We start from the raw sequence: 16,385 nt of genomic DNA, 5'->3' as shown, positions 1-16,385 counted from the left end.
ACAAACTTCATCACTCGTTACTCATTGTCACGAAAGTCCATTAGGATTCCAGGCTCTTCCTAATATGAAAATCACAGGACACTAGACGTAGAATACGCACATGGCAGTAAAACCAAAGGCCAAACTTGATTACTGTATTTAACTTTCCACGCCCCTCGTTGCAAATTAAACCACCCCTAAAGAAAGCGAATCTGGGAGTGGCTAATGGTTCACTTGGCCCTTCTAAACCGTGCAAAATAAGACCAGAAATGATGGACCAGTGTATATCGATCTAAATCATGAGTACAGTATGTCGGCGTTCATCATTTTTTTGCGCGTGGGCTGTCCTGATCCTTACTGTTATGAACACCCAGAATGAGACCAAAAGTCCTAAATTGACTTCCCTCCCTATAAAACGAGACGACGAGAATCCCCCCAGGGCCAGGGTGGATGTACATGAGGCTCCCGCGCTGTACCGCACGCTGTTTTTGAACGCAATTGTATCTCTTACTGGCCTCTTTCGGCCGTTCAGTTAGTTGGTGCGCAGCGCGAAGAATGGCGCACGAAAAAAATAGGAGAGAAGCGCAGTTCCCGCTTGGGATCGCTCCTCGCACCAAGTCCCTCTCTTCCTTTTTCGCTTACATGCCGTTGCTCGCGTTACGCCTCAACTACGCCTCAACTCATGGAAGAGTCTAAACTCTTACATAATGTAAGCGGGTAAAACGCTAATTGCTGATACAGCAAGTGATAAGTGCGATCCAGACGAAGGTAAGCGCTTTATGTAGCTTGACCCTACTTTGGACCACTCTGTCCATTTACACCATTTATAAAAGTTACGTGATATGTACGACAACCTGTGCGCGCACACGAGCGCTGGGGTCTTTAGTTATCATTTTTTCGTTCCACGTTTTCTGCTCTGAATTTCTCTATCTGAATTGATATATCCTATTTCCCAGGGGAGGGAGGGAGGGAGGGAGGGGAGGAGAGTACTCCCATATAAATAGGTCGGGGATGCTCGTCATCTACAATCTTGGACAGAATAAAATGGAACAATTATCCCCCACCCCCCCACCCCCCCCCCCACACACACACACACACTACCAAAGCAATGATGAAGGCGCGAAGGAGCAAAACCGCGCCATTTTGGCATCATTGAAATGGGGGGGAGGGGTGGTCCAGATGTTCCATTTATTTTGTCCAAGATTGTAGCTTAGCTTAGTGGTATAAATCAATGATTCTGGTCTCACTTGGGGTGTTGATAGCGAAACGCATTTTTAACTGTTACAGTATCTTTAAGGCTCGATTTCTGCCGGTATCTCGAGTCCGATCCGACCAGCGAGGGCTCCTTTCCTGAACGTAAGCTGGTAAATCTAATCCGTTTAAAGTGGTATCTTTTAGGGGTCAATTAGAGTTCGAACCACGCCCAGAGTGGTCTCCTTTAGGGGTTTAATTCAAATTTTCCGACGAGCATTCCCGACCTTTTCGTGTGGAAGTCCCCCCCTGGCCTATTTCTCGCAGACCAAAAAGACGAAATCTATGCTACATTGTAGACCAAAATAGTTCAAATCCCACAAAGTGTAGCAGCAATAATACCTGTTGCCGAGTGAGAGTAGAAAAGAAGTCCACCCCTGGGCATGCAAAATAAGACAAAAAATTCGCGAAGTCCTAAAAATAGCGGATCGTGTACGTATCATGTACTCTTGCAACAATGATTCTGTTTTCCTTCTAAAAACAAAGCCGGTCCTAAACGTAGCGTAAACCTTTGTTGTTTTTATCAGCTCTGCAATGAAAAAACAAACAGCATCAACAACAATGTCGTGCAGAATGTTCATTGGACAAAAAAGGTCACCTCAGCCAGCTCACCACCAGGACACCACGTGATACGTTCAAAAATAAACACGTCAATTGTCGCACGACATTCCCCGGTATCTAACTTACTTATCTAGGCTCGTCGCTTTGCAGGCGTCACACATGCTAATAGGATCACACACTTAAATTACATCTCCAAGGGGGGCGGGGAAGGGGAAATGTAATCGAAGCCGCACAAATCTCAGTGTTCGACGGCGATCAGGATGGAAGCTGCAAAGTGTTCCGAAAACGATCTACAATAAGACATGTAGGCACTGATTTATGTCAGGATCTAAAGTGACTTCAGCAATTTTTTTTTCCTGGGATTCAATCACATGCGACGTTGGTTTGAATCCCGGGGTCTGAATGAACTTTCTTGGTGAATCAAGGTAACCAAAGTGGAATTGTTTCTCTTCGGGTACTTCTACCTAACTCCTCTGAAAAACACGCTGTTTACAAATCTCCAACTTTGTTCAAATTTTAGCCATAGAAAAGCAATCACTGTGCGGGTTCACTGGAAGCTGGGCCAGGCTTACCCTACCCTAGGACCCAGACAAGGCTTTTTGTAGGGGGGCGTGATCTGTGATCACGGTGAATCGAACCGTCGTCGTGGCGAAGAATAAAACAACCAGATTCTTCTTATGTTTCGTGTCTCCGCTCGCCGCGTTTGACACTTAAGCGGGTTCATCGCTCTTCGCGAGAAAGGAAAATAAAAACCTATATATGACACCGACACGGTAGGCTAAGCAAATGGGCAGGGAAAATGGCCACGGGCCAGGCGCATGTTATAGTGTGACCCACTTGACCTACGTACGTGGATGGGAAGGTGCGCCGTAGCAAACTTTGGCTTTTGCATGTTTCAGTGAAAGAACAGGAAAATATCTGAAAATGTCGACCAGAAATTTGTAAGAAGAGATACACAGGTACGCAAGGAATTTTCATCGATCAACTAACTGAATCAGGTGCAGTTGATTTAATTCTATTGTTGTTTAGTGGGATTTATACACGCACTCCTCGTTTTTGTTTATTAATATTTATGCGTTGCATTATAAATGAAATCTTCAGAAACAGATTTGTCTCAAATAAACTATTTAAAGATTCCTCAGCTTCACGGCACCCCTCATAAAAACCACAAAAAGCCCCCTTCTCTAACAGAAACGACAAAGCACACACCAAGGCATGAATTACGCAAACGACTAAAGAAAAACTTCGATTCTATTCAAACTCGTTTTTCAAGTCCAGTTAGTTCTTCCTCATTTTGCTGATGATTATTTTGCGGTATAAAAACTGCGAGAAATTGGTCTCATTCCGGTAGCACCAACGCCCCCACCCCATCCCCGAGGGTCGCGCCTTTGGCCTTAACCTTGGCCTTGGTTATAGCGCATTTCTGAAAATTAAATTAAGGAATTCAAAATCAAACATTCCGCAACGATTCAGCTTCTTGCACGACGAGGAAACCCTACGGCCACCCTCAGCGTCAGCTTTGGCAAACGAAAGCGCAGGTCCGAACTGCGAGTCGTCTTCGCACGCGAGCAGAAAGCACGCTATAATCGTTTTTTACAGGAAATGCCTGGAAAGTCCCGTGACATCTCGCCACATAAAATCCAAACTTGTGACTTAGTATATTAGCTCGGGATACCAAGAAACGTGCAGCGATGACAACATATTAGAGAGACTTACGAATGACGTGTGCGACAACCAGAAAATACTGTACAAATACAAATATTCTCACTTTGCTGTACAAGAGGCTGAATAAGGAACGGCAAAAGGTTGCCTTTAACGTCATTCTCAACCTTAGCTTAACCTCTAGTAGTAGAATATTCCTGGGAGTATTATATTGTAACAATTAAAGACAAGGACATGTTTCCTGCGATTGACGAACACTGCATTACAACGATAACCTGGTAAGAGTCTGTCGAGTGAAAAAAGACTCTTGAAATTTTTCAAGGTATTATCCGTGTAAAGTTTTTCGAACTTAAACAAACAACTCTGCATAAAATCACTCATTCTGACAACGTGGACAAAGCCTCCAAAACATTTTTTGATGATAAGCTCTTTGACCTTTCAAAGCTACTTTTCCATTTCGAACCCTTCTTCCATTTCTTGGGCTTCCTTCCCCTCGTCTCGTGCCAGCCTGGTATAAAAACCTAACTAGGGGACCCCTCACGGCAACCACACTACACGCACAATATTGAAAGGCCTTTGAAATTCAAACAAACCGCGAACTGCATGAATGATTTCAACGACTTCCAGCGAGTTTGTGCTAATTCTGCGAAATTCTTTATTTTTTTTTTTTTAGAAATTACGACCCCGCGTCGGCGGTACCCGGGGGCCCGGGCGGCGTTCGGAGCATCAAGACGGCTTATTATAAATTTGCGAAATATTGCGCCATAGCTACTGTAACAGCGTGTTTCGACGTTGAGAATCAATTTGAAAGCAGGAAACTTTATTATTTTTTTGTACATTACGTTTTAATGAGAAGTGTACTCGAAATTTGCAATAGCTGAACGTGAAAATTCGCGTGGGCGGTGAAACCGTTCAGTTATATAACACTCGGATCACAAAACGATTCGCTTCAGTTCCTTCAGCTGAAGCTAGCTGAGCTAAGGTAGAAAATTTTAATTAACGAAAGAACTAGAAAGTATTTCCTTGTTCTCTGCGAACAAGTTCGAACAAACTCATATGAATTTAGGGTCTCCAAATCTTCTTCGAAACTTGAACACAGGAAAAGTAAATAGGGATATTTTGACAATAAATCGTGTCGTCCGAGATTTGTTTTCATTATTATTCTGTTTCAAACAAGCACGTTATCTCCTGTTAAATAGTTCAAGTGTCTCTTTGTGCAAAGCAAAAACTAAACGTTCCCCCAGGTGTTTTTGTAGAACCGTTAAAAAGCGCACGATTTATCGATCAGCGATCTACAATCTGGCTGCGCGCTATAAAAATTTGAAATCACAAATCAAGGAACACTAAAACAAGGGCAGAAAATTTGAATGTTTATACAGGTCGAAACCTCAGTAAATGAGTAAGTGGTCATCACTAAAAATAGAAAAGGACGAAGAATTTGATCTACCGGTACGAAGCGCTCTCAAACATACATACTTTTTACTCTATGTGAGCTGCATAACCCCTGGATAACCGAAACACCGGGTTTGAATTCTGCAATTCAACAATTTTAAACTCAGCATAACATGTTTTGTGTTGAGAGATTTGTCAATCTGCGCCGACCATCGCCCAGTAAAATCTGACCTGCACATTAAATAATTGGATCAGAACTGGGTTAGGTCAGAAAACATTGATTTGGAAAGGGCAGCAAAGTGATGTCCCTTGCATGACTTTAGTATATTTACATGGGTGAAAAAACAATTTTCTAAGCACAAAAGACTTAAAACCTCAAAAGGATCCTTTCTTCAGAATCGAAATTAAAGGCTAAAGGTCACTACATACCATGTTCTTTTCACGTGCCGGAAATGGAAAATCTGATATGGAACGTTAGACGTGGTTAGATGGTATTTATTTATACACATTCTTACCCCCAATGAACTACAAGAAAGAGTTCCCCGACCTACAGCTAAGTTCGCGATGCAGAACGAGCAAGCATTTTTTTTTTAAACACGGTCTTGTCATGCAAATCACTAGTCACATGAGTCTCGTAAGTCACGCCGTAACAGCTGACAATCTGTTGTTTTTTTAGGTGAGGAGAATACACTCGTGATCAGCGCTAGAACATCCAGCTTAGCGGCAAACATGTGTTATTAACCAATCAGCGCCAGGAAATGCCAGCTTGATACAAAGACGTCACTTCCCTAAATAAAGAACCCATCAACCCGCAGCAGAAGTCGTTCGGCTTGCAATTGTCACTCGATTCCAAGCCTGGGTCAAGGTAACATCTCTTGTAAGGACACCGCTTGGTGGAACAGCGCAAAACCAGTGCGCAGAGAGCTAGAACCTCAAGCAAACATCCAAAGCAGTTGGAGGTCTAACAAAATACCAGCAATCGAGCAAAAAAATCTTCGAAGAAAATGGCCTGCTGCAAGAAGAAACCAATGGACGAAAAACCCGAAGTTATTGTTCCCTTTCCCGATGGTGGCTGGGGCTGGCTGGTTTGCCTGGCAACTTTCTCCACGCAGTTTATCGTCCTTGGCACCATGAACAACTTCGGCGTCATGTATGTGGAGCTGCTTAACGAGTTCAACACCGGCAAGGCTGACGCAGGTAACGCCGATATCGTTTTCTCTCCTCTTTCTAAAAACAAGATGCAAATGAGCTTGCTTGTATTGTGTTGTATTTTTAATCTCTTGCTGAACGCTAATTGCTTCTAGCTGCTGCCTGTACAATCCAGCAATTTGGGCGCAGAAAATAATCACTTACATTAATCCTGGAGCAATGTTTCTTGATATGTTGCAAGTGGATTTCCTCTCTCCGGCCGGCGCGCGATCGAAGGTTCATATAATTCTGAAAGCCGAGAGGCCGGCTATCATTGAAAATCTACGGCAACTCGCTTGTCGAATCGATATATAAACCAGCGAAGAAAAAACGAAACCTGGACCAAGGAAATTTTAAGATCAGCTGTTCAAACGATATCAAGCATCGACTTTCGAGTCACGGCCTACAGTGGAAAGGAAAACCCGACGCCGGTCATGTAGGAGGTAGCTGAAATAATTTTTGCTCTCGTATCTCTGCACAAAGCAAGGCGCTATACGACTCTGGAATATTTTCATAGTAACACAAGATTCCCGAGTGATTGTTACTTCTTCATGTGGGACATGCTTATGTTATTTTTAAGGCTAAGAGATTTCACATTGAGGAGTTCATTTGCTCGAAGAAAATTTTCTTCTTCGATCGAATTCGCTCGTCATTGTCACATATGACAAGAACTGTCAAATTGTCAAAAACCTGTTTTTCTTGATTTTCGGCCAATAGCAACATTGGATTGAGACTGCGTGAATTTTAGGGGTTTTCCATTGCATTCGACCAATACCCCCAAACACACCCCCAATTCACGTACTAGCTTGAATTTCGTGACGAAAAGCTTTAGTTTTTAGCCATCCTGAGCTAATTCCCTACCTTGCTGACACTCTCTTTACGTTTTGGTTGCCAAAAATAAAGAAAAAAATTACTGTAAATATTGCCATTGTATTAGCCAGGTTTAAAAGAGCTCATTTGCATTCGAAAGGTTATGTCATTTACAAGATAACAACTGCAGATAACTGTGCCATTGTTTTATTTATACTTGGGCAAATAATTCTTGAATTTACCTTATCTTTCGCAGAACGTCTTTCGTTACGAAAACATCAACTGACAGATTAGTTAACTTTTTAATAACAAATTCAAAGTTCTTTTTATCTTCTTTCGCTCTCTGTGGTCGCTTAAAACTCGTTAACAAGCACTGGTGAAATTTCATGCAAATTTTATGGCAGCTCAGCTAAATGAACTTTAAAGGTAGATGCTTGACCGCATGGATTAAGCGTTCCGAAACAACGCTAAATTTGGAGATTTCTACATTAACAGACCCTCTGTTTAGATGTCATAAAATATCGAAATTTGCCTGTTTCGTCCCAACTGGAAGATCGGATTCCTTCTCTATAAATAACGAAACACCGGTACGTGCGAAATGGCACAAATGGGAACGAGAAACGAGGTGTAATTTTCAATATAAAAATAATAATTATGCACACTATCTAATGTATATCTCTCCTCGGTATTATAAACACTTCAAATCAAAACCTAAGTCCGGCTCGGATTTAAGCTACAATGTAGCTAGGAGTAAAAATACCAAAGACTGAGTTTCCGTTTTACGAGCTAGTAAGGACAGTGGGAAATGACCTACAGAGGAAGGATTTATGAAAACTCTTTCGCAACAACTATGACGCAGAAAATATCCCTGCAGGAGATTTTAAATTGCCACACACCAGAAGCTTTCAAAATTATGCATGGATAAAAATGAAACACGACACTGAATTTAAAAGCTTCCTCCGTTTGTTGTTCTAAGAAGTTATAAAAACAAAGCCATTTAATTGCGCAGTTTAGTTTACCACTGCAGTTAGACCGCGGCAATTTCATCGTCGGAAGCGGGGATTTCGTTTCGTTATTTTCTAGAGCAATTTGTCACGGAATGTTCGGTTTCAGACCTAATCTCGTTGCATGTTTTTCCTTCGACAAATAATTTATTTGTCTGAGTAGGAAAACAACACGCTGTTTTTACTGAGATGAAAATCTGCATGTAATTGCAACAAAAGATTCACGCAAGCGGAATTAACAAAACTTTTTATGACAGATTTCATATAAGAAGCAGCCTCAGTCAATATATCAAAATATGTTAAATCTCCGTTATAATTCTTTAATTCTATCTTATCGGCCTGTAAGTAAAGTTACTGAATATCTTTTAATTAGAATACTGAATTGTGTGCAGATTCAAGCATAGCGATAGGCAAACAACACGTTTAGTGAAAAACGACCTTGGCGTTGAGAAGGATGCAAACTGCAGTCCTGTTACGAGAAATCGGGTTGTACAGTTATCCCCTTGCATGCGATTAAGTTTATTCCTTACACGCTTTGGCCAAAATTTTCCCATATTCTCGCAAATTTAAATGCAATTAAGCCATTTATCGTCTGCTTTTCCAAGTGGCATAATTGTTAGGGATGATATCTGATGCGGTTCTTCACCTTTTTCTGCTACAATATCCCCAATCATGTGATTTCCAAAAAATTTGAGATGACCCGTGGGTGGAAAGTTTCACTTCCCTAATTATCCAATATTTCAACATTTTAAACGAGTAAAGCACCTTCAAAAATCATTAGACTTCTGAAATTTGCGATTTCAAAACAATACATTATAGCGACGCCACAAACAAGAATATTTCCTTGACCTGAAAACCACACGCGCGGTTTCGTGGGGTGGTCTTTGAAAAGCGCGTAGTGGGAAAAGAAAAGCGCGAGAGCTCACGCGCGATTTAAAAGTGAATCTTCCTCTTGCACGCGCTTCCCTCCCCTTTTTTTTGCATTCATGGCCTAAAACCATCTCAGACTTGTCTCTGTAGTGGTTCTTCTCGCGAGTCACTCTTTCCTTCTGCTCTAGGTCTTCACTTTTTTAATCTCCCTAAATTTATCGGTTGACTTGTTGCCAGTATACACAACCAACAAAACCACTTTATTCAAGGGACGCTATGTTTTTGTTGAAAATCAATATCTGTTTTTTTGTAACATGGACGCGTAAAGATAACACAGAACTGTTAACACTTCGAAAGATAAGTCATCGTTATTGACATCCATCATTGTTTCCATTTCGCCTCATCACCCTCTGCTCTATTTTCACAAAAAAAAAACTAATCTGTTCCGGGCTGCTTCTCAGAAAATGGTACAACCTTTTTTTTTATCTGGGTACAAGTAACGAGTCCGTGCTTATTTTTAAACTTTAATGCCGTCTTCAGTGGCTTGATGCTGGTCCGAAAAATAAACTGGTGGTCAGTTCAAACTGGTTGTTACAACACAATACTCCTTTGTTGTATGCGCAAAGAGGGGACATTTTGTACCCGTAAAATAAATTAAACCAAACCAAATGAAAGACTAAAAATTTCGTACCAAAACACGTCTGTGAATGTAAGCACCAGTTAGACTTCCTAACGATTTCAGTAGACAACGAAGAAATATTCACCATTTTATTGAGTGCAACTGAGAAAATGTGTTAAAAAGTTCTTTGGGATATTCAATTTCCCAATCATAGTAGACAAAAAAATATTCTATGCTATCTCCCTTAATTAAAGAGGAAAATAATTGCAGGTGGTAGTCGCTGCTGAAAACTACAAAGAAATTGCTAACTTCTTATATCATGCAAATTGCATCAATGATGAAAGAAAGACCTTTTCCGTGGCAAAAATTTGAGCAGCATAAAATTATGCCTCAGGCTTTGTTCATGTGTAAAATTACACATCAACTTATTAACACCAGATGGCAGTGGGATGATATTTTTTCTTAGCTGCATCCCTGCTTTATAATCAAAATCTCCTTAATGGCAGGATAAGAAACTTATCAAGACAATTAAAGAGAACATATATGTTGATATCAAGGCACAAAGTGTCTTTACAAGGTTGCTCAACTCACCTGAACAAATTGTTTATTTTCTCTTCAGCATGGGTTGGTTCCATAACTTACGGTATGATGTTCCTTCTCGGGCCTCTAGCGACCACCCTGTGCCAAAAGTTTGGCTGCCGTGCGACAACAATGATTGGCTGTATGGTGGCTGCAGGTGGTTGTCTCTTAGGGTCAATATCTACCAATATTTACTTGATGGACTTGACCTATGGATTAATGTTTGGAGTCGGAGCAAGCATGTGTTATTTTCCATCTGTAGTCATATTGGGACAGTACTTCTCAAAGCGCCTCTCATTAGCCAATGGAATCACTTCCTCAGGCAGCGGCGTTGGAACTTTGTGTATGGGACCTGTCATGCAGAAACTGATTCAGCACCTCGGAATGCGTAACACAATGAGGATCTCTGCAGGAATGCTTGCTTGTGTGGTTTTCTGTGCGCTTGTCTACAGACCCATAAACACTGGCTTTCTTCAACCAGCAAAGCAGGTTGAAGGGGAAAAGAAATCGCGATTTGCAATTCTGAAGAGTTTCAAGGAATTGTTTAAAAACAAGGCATACATTTTGTGGTGTTCATCATTAGCACTTTGGATGCTGGGGTACTTTGTACCATTTGTTCACTTGGTAAGTCCCTTTAATTTTTCCCTCTGAAATGACACACTCATTGCCACTGTAAAGCAACATCAGATTCATTTAAACCCAAAAAGAAACATAATAAAACCTGACCTTTATGAATACTAAGAGTAAATGCCCCACCAGCAGTGATACTATAAATGTATATAACTCAAAACAAAGCATTTAATATCACACCCTCGTCTAACATGCCAATTATAAATAGAACTCACTAGTGGCCCTCTCCCAAAGGCTTTTCAGCTCAGCTGGAAGTTTGAGCATTTGCGGAAGCTGGCATCAGCAGAGGTCATGGGTTCGAATCCCACTGAAGCTTCAGACTTTGAACTCTAGATTTTTGGTATTGCTTTCCAAATGTGAAGGTCTTTTTCATTTTGATAATAGAGCAAGGTCTTTATTTGTTCTTCCCCCCTTCTCTCCAAAGCAAGAAGAGATGAGTCAAATAAAGTCTCTACATTCTTTGCAAGTTGTGAAAAAATTTGTTTTAATATGGTTGAAACCATCATCAACAACCTGGTTATTGCAGAGAGTTGGAATAACTGCATGGAATCAGCATCTGGTCACAAACAGACCTGTCCATTGTAAAGAAGAAACTCTGAGCGGAGATTCAACTGCAACTGCATGTACTCAGTGGTTGTTAAACTAATTTACTATTTCTTTCTCAAACCTTTTTTCAGGTGCGTCTTGCCACTGAAGAAGGAATTGACCCATTCAAAGCAACACTTCTCATCGGTATCATGTCAGTTGGATCAACCCTCGGACGCCTCCTCTTTGGCAAGATGGCAGACCACCCAAAGGTGAACAGGCTGTATCTCTACCAGATCTCATTTCTCATGATCGGAATCAGTAACACACTTTGCCCTGTTCTAACTTCGTATTCTGGCCTTGTTATCTATGCCACGGTTTTTGGCTTCTTCGAAGGGTGCTATGTGCTTTTGGCTCCTGTCCTGACTGGTGACATTGTAGGAAGAGACAAGATGGCGCATGGTGTTGGCGTTCTGTTTGCCCTCAAGTCTGTGCCTCTTACACTTGGGCCCCCAATTGCTGGTGAGTTGAAAAGAGTGAAACAAGGATTGATTTCTATCCTTTCACTAAAATCAATTATCAATGCACTTGGAGGCCATAAAATTAAATGGTCAATCCCAACAAACAAGAACTACAATAAAACATGTAACTGGTGCTAAGTACAGAAAATATGGATAAAACAAAACCAGAACAGATCTGTGTTGATCACCCTTAACAGTGGCTTAAAATCCAATCTTACTTCCAGCTAATCTAAAATGTGAATATTTTTGGCTGCCCTTTCAGGTTTTATCTATGATGCCTCAAACTCGTATCAAGTGGCCTTCTACATTGCTGGTGCTGTACCGACTGCTGCTGCCTGCATGATGTTCGGCATTCCATTTCTGATGCCAGAGAGAGAAGAGGACAAAAAATGCAGAGTTGTTCTTGCAGAGGAAAGTGGCTATAATGAAAAGCCTACATACTTTGACGAAAAAAGAGCCTTGGCCGAGAAAGAACAACAGATGTACAGAAATCGCTACAGTGGTATTCCTGAGGTCATCATTGAAGAACCAGAGACAGAAGATAATTTTAGACCAGCATCTTTCTACAGTGTGGCAAGCAATGATAATGCTCTCTCCACTTTGAGTATCAACAACAAGAGAAACACTATTGGACTTAGCACAAACAGCATTTCAACAGTGCGAGAGACATGTCTTGTGTCGATGGACACCATAAATGTTAGACGAAGTCGGCTGCTCCAGCTCAGAGGGGAACTGAGCAGCTCTGTGTTCTCACTTGTAAGGAGATACATGGACATGCCCAAGGAGATTGCAGCCAGTGAATGTGGTAGCATTGCATGCATTCCCCAGCACATCGCAAACAATCCTCAACAGCCTCCTCCACCCCAAGCAGAAAAAGTAGTTGTCGTAGGCTTGGAGACAGTTGTATAGGTGCAACTGATGACTAGTCAGTATGCCTCATAAGAGGTGCAAAGTAACAAAGTTATTCATGAAAATCAATACTGAGTTTTGGTGTTTTAAAAAAATTACCCCATGGTAATGGAGACCATATTACGGAAGTGAGAGTCAAATCTTATTAGTTCCAAGATGGAAATAGCAGTTCTCCTAACCGATTGCCATACAATTTGTTTCATATTCATTGTGCGAATATGGTAGTACATCAAGATGATAGATTCCATAGGTGTATGATTTTCTACTTTCTCCTCACCTGGCTGCTTCAATATGCTTCAATATGTCAGGTCAGAAAATAAGTGTTTTCACTCTTGGATGAAAAAGGATCTTTTTAATTGACCAGATTAATCAGCGTCAGGGTGAATGTTTGTGAATTAAAAGTACCACATGTGAGGGTGGAATAATTTAATGCACTTGATGAAACAACCAATTTCAATATTTAAGGAGGAGCTATGTTAGATTCCGTCATTAACATATATCATTATATAACATTGTCAGAGTTAATTTAACAATACTATCCAGTCACTAAGAACTCAGGGGCACCCAATAGATCGGTTTGGTAAATTATCTGTTTAATCACCTCTGATTTTCTTCAGAGAATTGTCATCTCCGACATTTGTGATATCAAAAATTTAATGCCTATTGTTTTAGAAGTGATAGAAATGTCATTTTGGGGTACCTAAAAAAATTCAGCTATGATTTTTGGAAAGGCAATGGCACCCAAGATTTTCTTGAAATGGAAAAAAAAATAATAACTTCCTCTAGAATATTCAAAAAGGTAAACATTTTATAGGACAGCCTAACAGCAACTTACCGAGTTTTACAAGCATTCTAGATAACCTAAAACAGCATTTTAAAGCACTTGAGAGAAAACCATCATCAGGTGCCCCCAAGAATTGAAGAGTGAAAACAAGAGATGTGTTCGAGTGACTTGCCAATTTAACCACAATGACCAAAAATCAAGAAAAAGATTAAATATTTTGCATCTCACTGAGAGTGTATTGGTACTAACTGAAGCCATGAATTCAAAATTTCTCAAAGACAGCAAGCAAAAAACATGAACTGACATTTCAGATGTAGCTCATTGTGAAATTTGCATTCATTTTAGGGATACCCCGTCAAGCAACATGGCACTTTTGAAGGAAAAGCCTTTTTTAGCCATCAGTACAGTTGTTAAAAACAGTTTTAACAATCAAATGAAAAATAAGAAAAAACACAGACCAAAGCCTTATATTCTAAAAATCTTTTACAGTTAAAATCTTTTGCTATAAATTAACATTGCATCAATTAAACTGAAGATATGTTGTGCTTATCAAAGATTATCCTACAGTGTGTGCAAATTTATTCACATCAGTGATAGTAGCTGAGTGAAAGCAGAAAGAGCCACATCTAAACTAAATTATATTGATTCAAGATTATACAACTCAGTTGTTCACGAAGAAATGCTACAGTAGTTCTCTAAAAATACAGTTAACCAAACCTCCACGAGTGTCATAACTTTGGAAAGAACTATTTATGTTGACCACTGGTTCAATATTTTAAGATTATTTGTCTACAATACAATAATATATTTTATTCTTCTTGGGGGGTTACAATAGGGACTTGGTTTAACACAGAATTTACGAGTGATTTTTATCCTGAAGTTTGCAAGAAATACTTTACACTTACACTATTCCGTTGTTTGTTGTTGTTTCTACTGTTTTGGCATTATTCATGTACCCTAGGGCCTATTTGTTGTTGTTGTTGTTGCTATTATTAATTATAGAGATGGGTGGACAGACACAGTTCGAAGACAAATAACATGACACGCAGATGTTGTAGCAAGGAAAATATCATTCCACAAGGATCACATTTTAAACAGAAAGACTGAACACATTTGTGATCTCGCAACAACTTGCAAAATTAGCCAACAAGCTGTTCCTTTGCTACATAGAGCACTAGGGTTTGAAATGTGTGTAAAAATGTTTTTAAAAGATGTAAGTTTACATTTGTTTTATAAGTGCTATTAATTTGTCATTACCACAGTGTAGCTGGTCTTGCAGTCAATGAATTGTAAGTTTACACTGCTACATAGACCACTCAATTAGGGTGTCAATGTACCTCAGGTTTTATTTTAAACTAGTTTTAGAAGTTGTGTCACTTAGTTCACATGTTTGTGTATTACATAGTGTGAAGGATTCTGTAGAACTCGTTTGTACAATCAACTCATTTTAGAGTTGCTTTACCCTAAAAAAAATAAATGCAACTTGTTCTAAAGTTGGAAAAATTAAACACAGTTGTCTGGACAGTTGTCTGGAGGTATTTACTTGAGCAACTGTATTGATGGTATGGTCTTCTTCATATGAAATTATTGTTATGGCTATTGCTACTCTTTCCGATGCAAGTCCATCACCAGTTAGTCGGTTACACACCAGTATATTTTTCAGCCGTTTTGTAGGGTCTCCCAACAAATGCAACTTGTCGAAAAGAGAAGAGGAGAGATAACGAAAAAAAAAAAGAAAGCATCAACTGATGTGGTGTTGAACCAACCTCTAGTCAAAAACTGCAAGGCTTGCAGCGCAACGCATTAATCACTTGTGCCAACAAAGCACCGTTTGCAATATGGTTCAATTATTTGTTTATAATACTTGTTTTGGCTCCATCAACTGGCAGTTAAAGTGATGCTTCGCTGGTTTCATTGTTCAGCAAAACAAAAGACTTCATTTTTTTTTCTCATGCAGCAAAAGATCTCCAAAAGATGCCACAGGAAAACAGAGTTTTTTTTGCATACGTTATTTATCAAAAATGAAGAGCGAACCAGGGGGAAAAATACAGGGTGATGTTTTTCTATTCAATTAAAAACCACATGCAAAAATTCAGGCACTTTTGAGGAAAAAAAAACACAAAATCATCAGTTAGCATGGTTTTGCACGCACCCCTTCAATTATGAGGAACTTTAAGGTCAATTAGTGCTTTGTGGATGTAACTGAGAGCTAGCTAACAGCATAATTCACAAAGGGAAGTTAATTCACTCACAGGTTGCAATTTCACTAGCAAACAAAGGCTTTTGGAAATTCTTGGAGCACAGGCCAGAGAGCTTGAGAATGAGCCTTCATTGTTTTTCCTTAGTTAAAATTCTAAAACAAGGTTGTAAATTACTTGGCTGGCACTTAAATGCTGCTAACTTGGGTTTTCAAACTAGCTTCCACAATTCTGCAGTAGGCCAGTAAACATGGTTGTAATTCACATTTCATTGTGTCCTTTTACAATCTCTGCAATCTCTGGTGTAATTACTGCCAAGTCCCTGGAGGGGGGGGTATTTGCAGTATACATGACGGGGGGTCTGACATTGTTTTTGGATTGAAAATTTACACCCTCAGTATTTTTTTGGGTCAAGAGATCTGTAACATGATGGGCTCCTATTTTTCGGTAGGGCATTTTGTTGCCAGGTATTTTTTTGGGAGTAAAATTTCAGGCTCGTGTATTTTTTTTGGGTTTGCGATATCAAGCTCCATCAGACCTCCCCTCCCCCCCACCCATCATGTATACTGTGAGTACCCCCTGGGGCCGAGCCTTCAACAAGCCAAGACACTTGTGACAAAAACAAGTGTCCCCTTAGGAGCGGGCTTTGCTAATGGGAGATTAAAAACATAGTGTTTGGTGTGGATGAGGACCATGACTAAGTGTCAGGAGGTAAGTGCACGCAGATGTTCAACACTGTACTTGTCGATGTAAACTTCATACTTGTACTCAGGCAAATCACAGCTCATGGCTATCCAGTAGATCACATTTCAAATGCAAAAGCGACAATTGTTTAAGGCCTGTTTATCTTATAGCTACCTAGCTTTCAACATAACCTAAACAGAAAATTTAGTATAGTATGAT

At 40.1% G+C, this 16,385-nt stretch overlaps 1 protein-coding gene across 1 annotated transcript; it reads left to right on the top strand.

Moving 5' to 3' along the window:
- Positions 1-981: 981 nt before the first annotated feature.
- On the top strand, positions 982-16,028 carry LOC145493872 (monocarboxylate transporter 10-like). The gene is made up of 4 exons (XM_081473348.1): positions 982-6,042; positions 9,956-10,539; positions 11,223-11,592; positions 11,854-16,028. The coding sequence occupies exons 1-4, from the start codon at positions 5,850-5,852 to the stop codon at positions 12,498-12,500; spliced, it is 1,794 nt and encodes a 597-aa protein (XP_081329474.1). The 5' UTR covers positions 982-5,849; the 3' UTR covers positions 12,501-16,028.
- The last annotated feature ends 357 nt before the right edge of the window (positions 16,029-16,385 follow it).

This window comes from Orbicella franksi, chromosome 7 (assembly GCF_964199315.1).
Source record: "Orbicella franksi chromosome 7, jaOrbFran1.1, whole genome shotgun sequence".
Lineage (NCBI taxonomy): Eukaryota > Metazoa > Cnidaria > Anthozoa > Scleractinia > Merulinidae > Orbicella > Orbicella franksi.
Note: the sequence above shows the minus strand (reverse complement) of the source record. Positions and strands in the feature narration are given on the sequence as shown.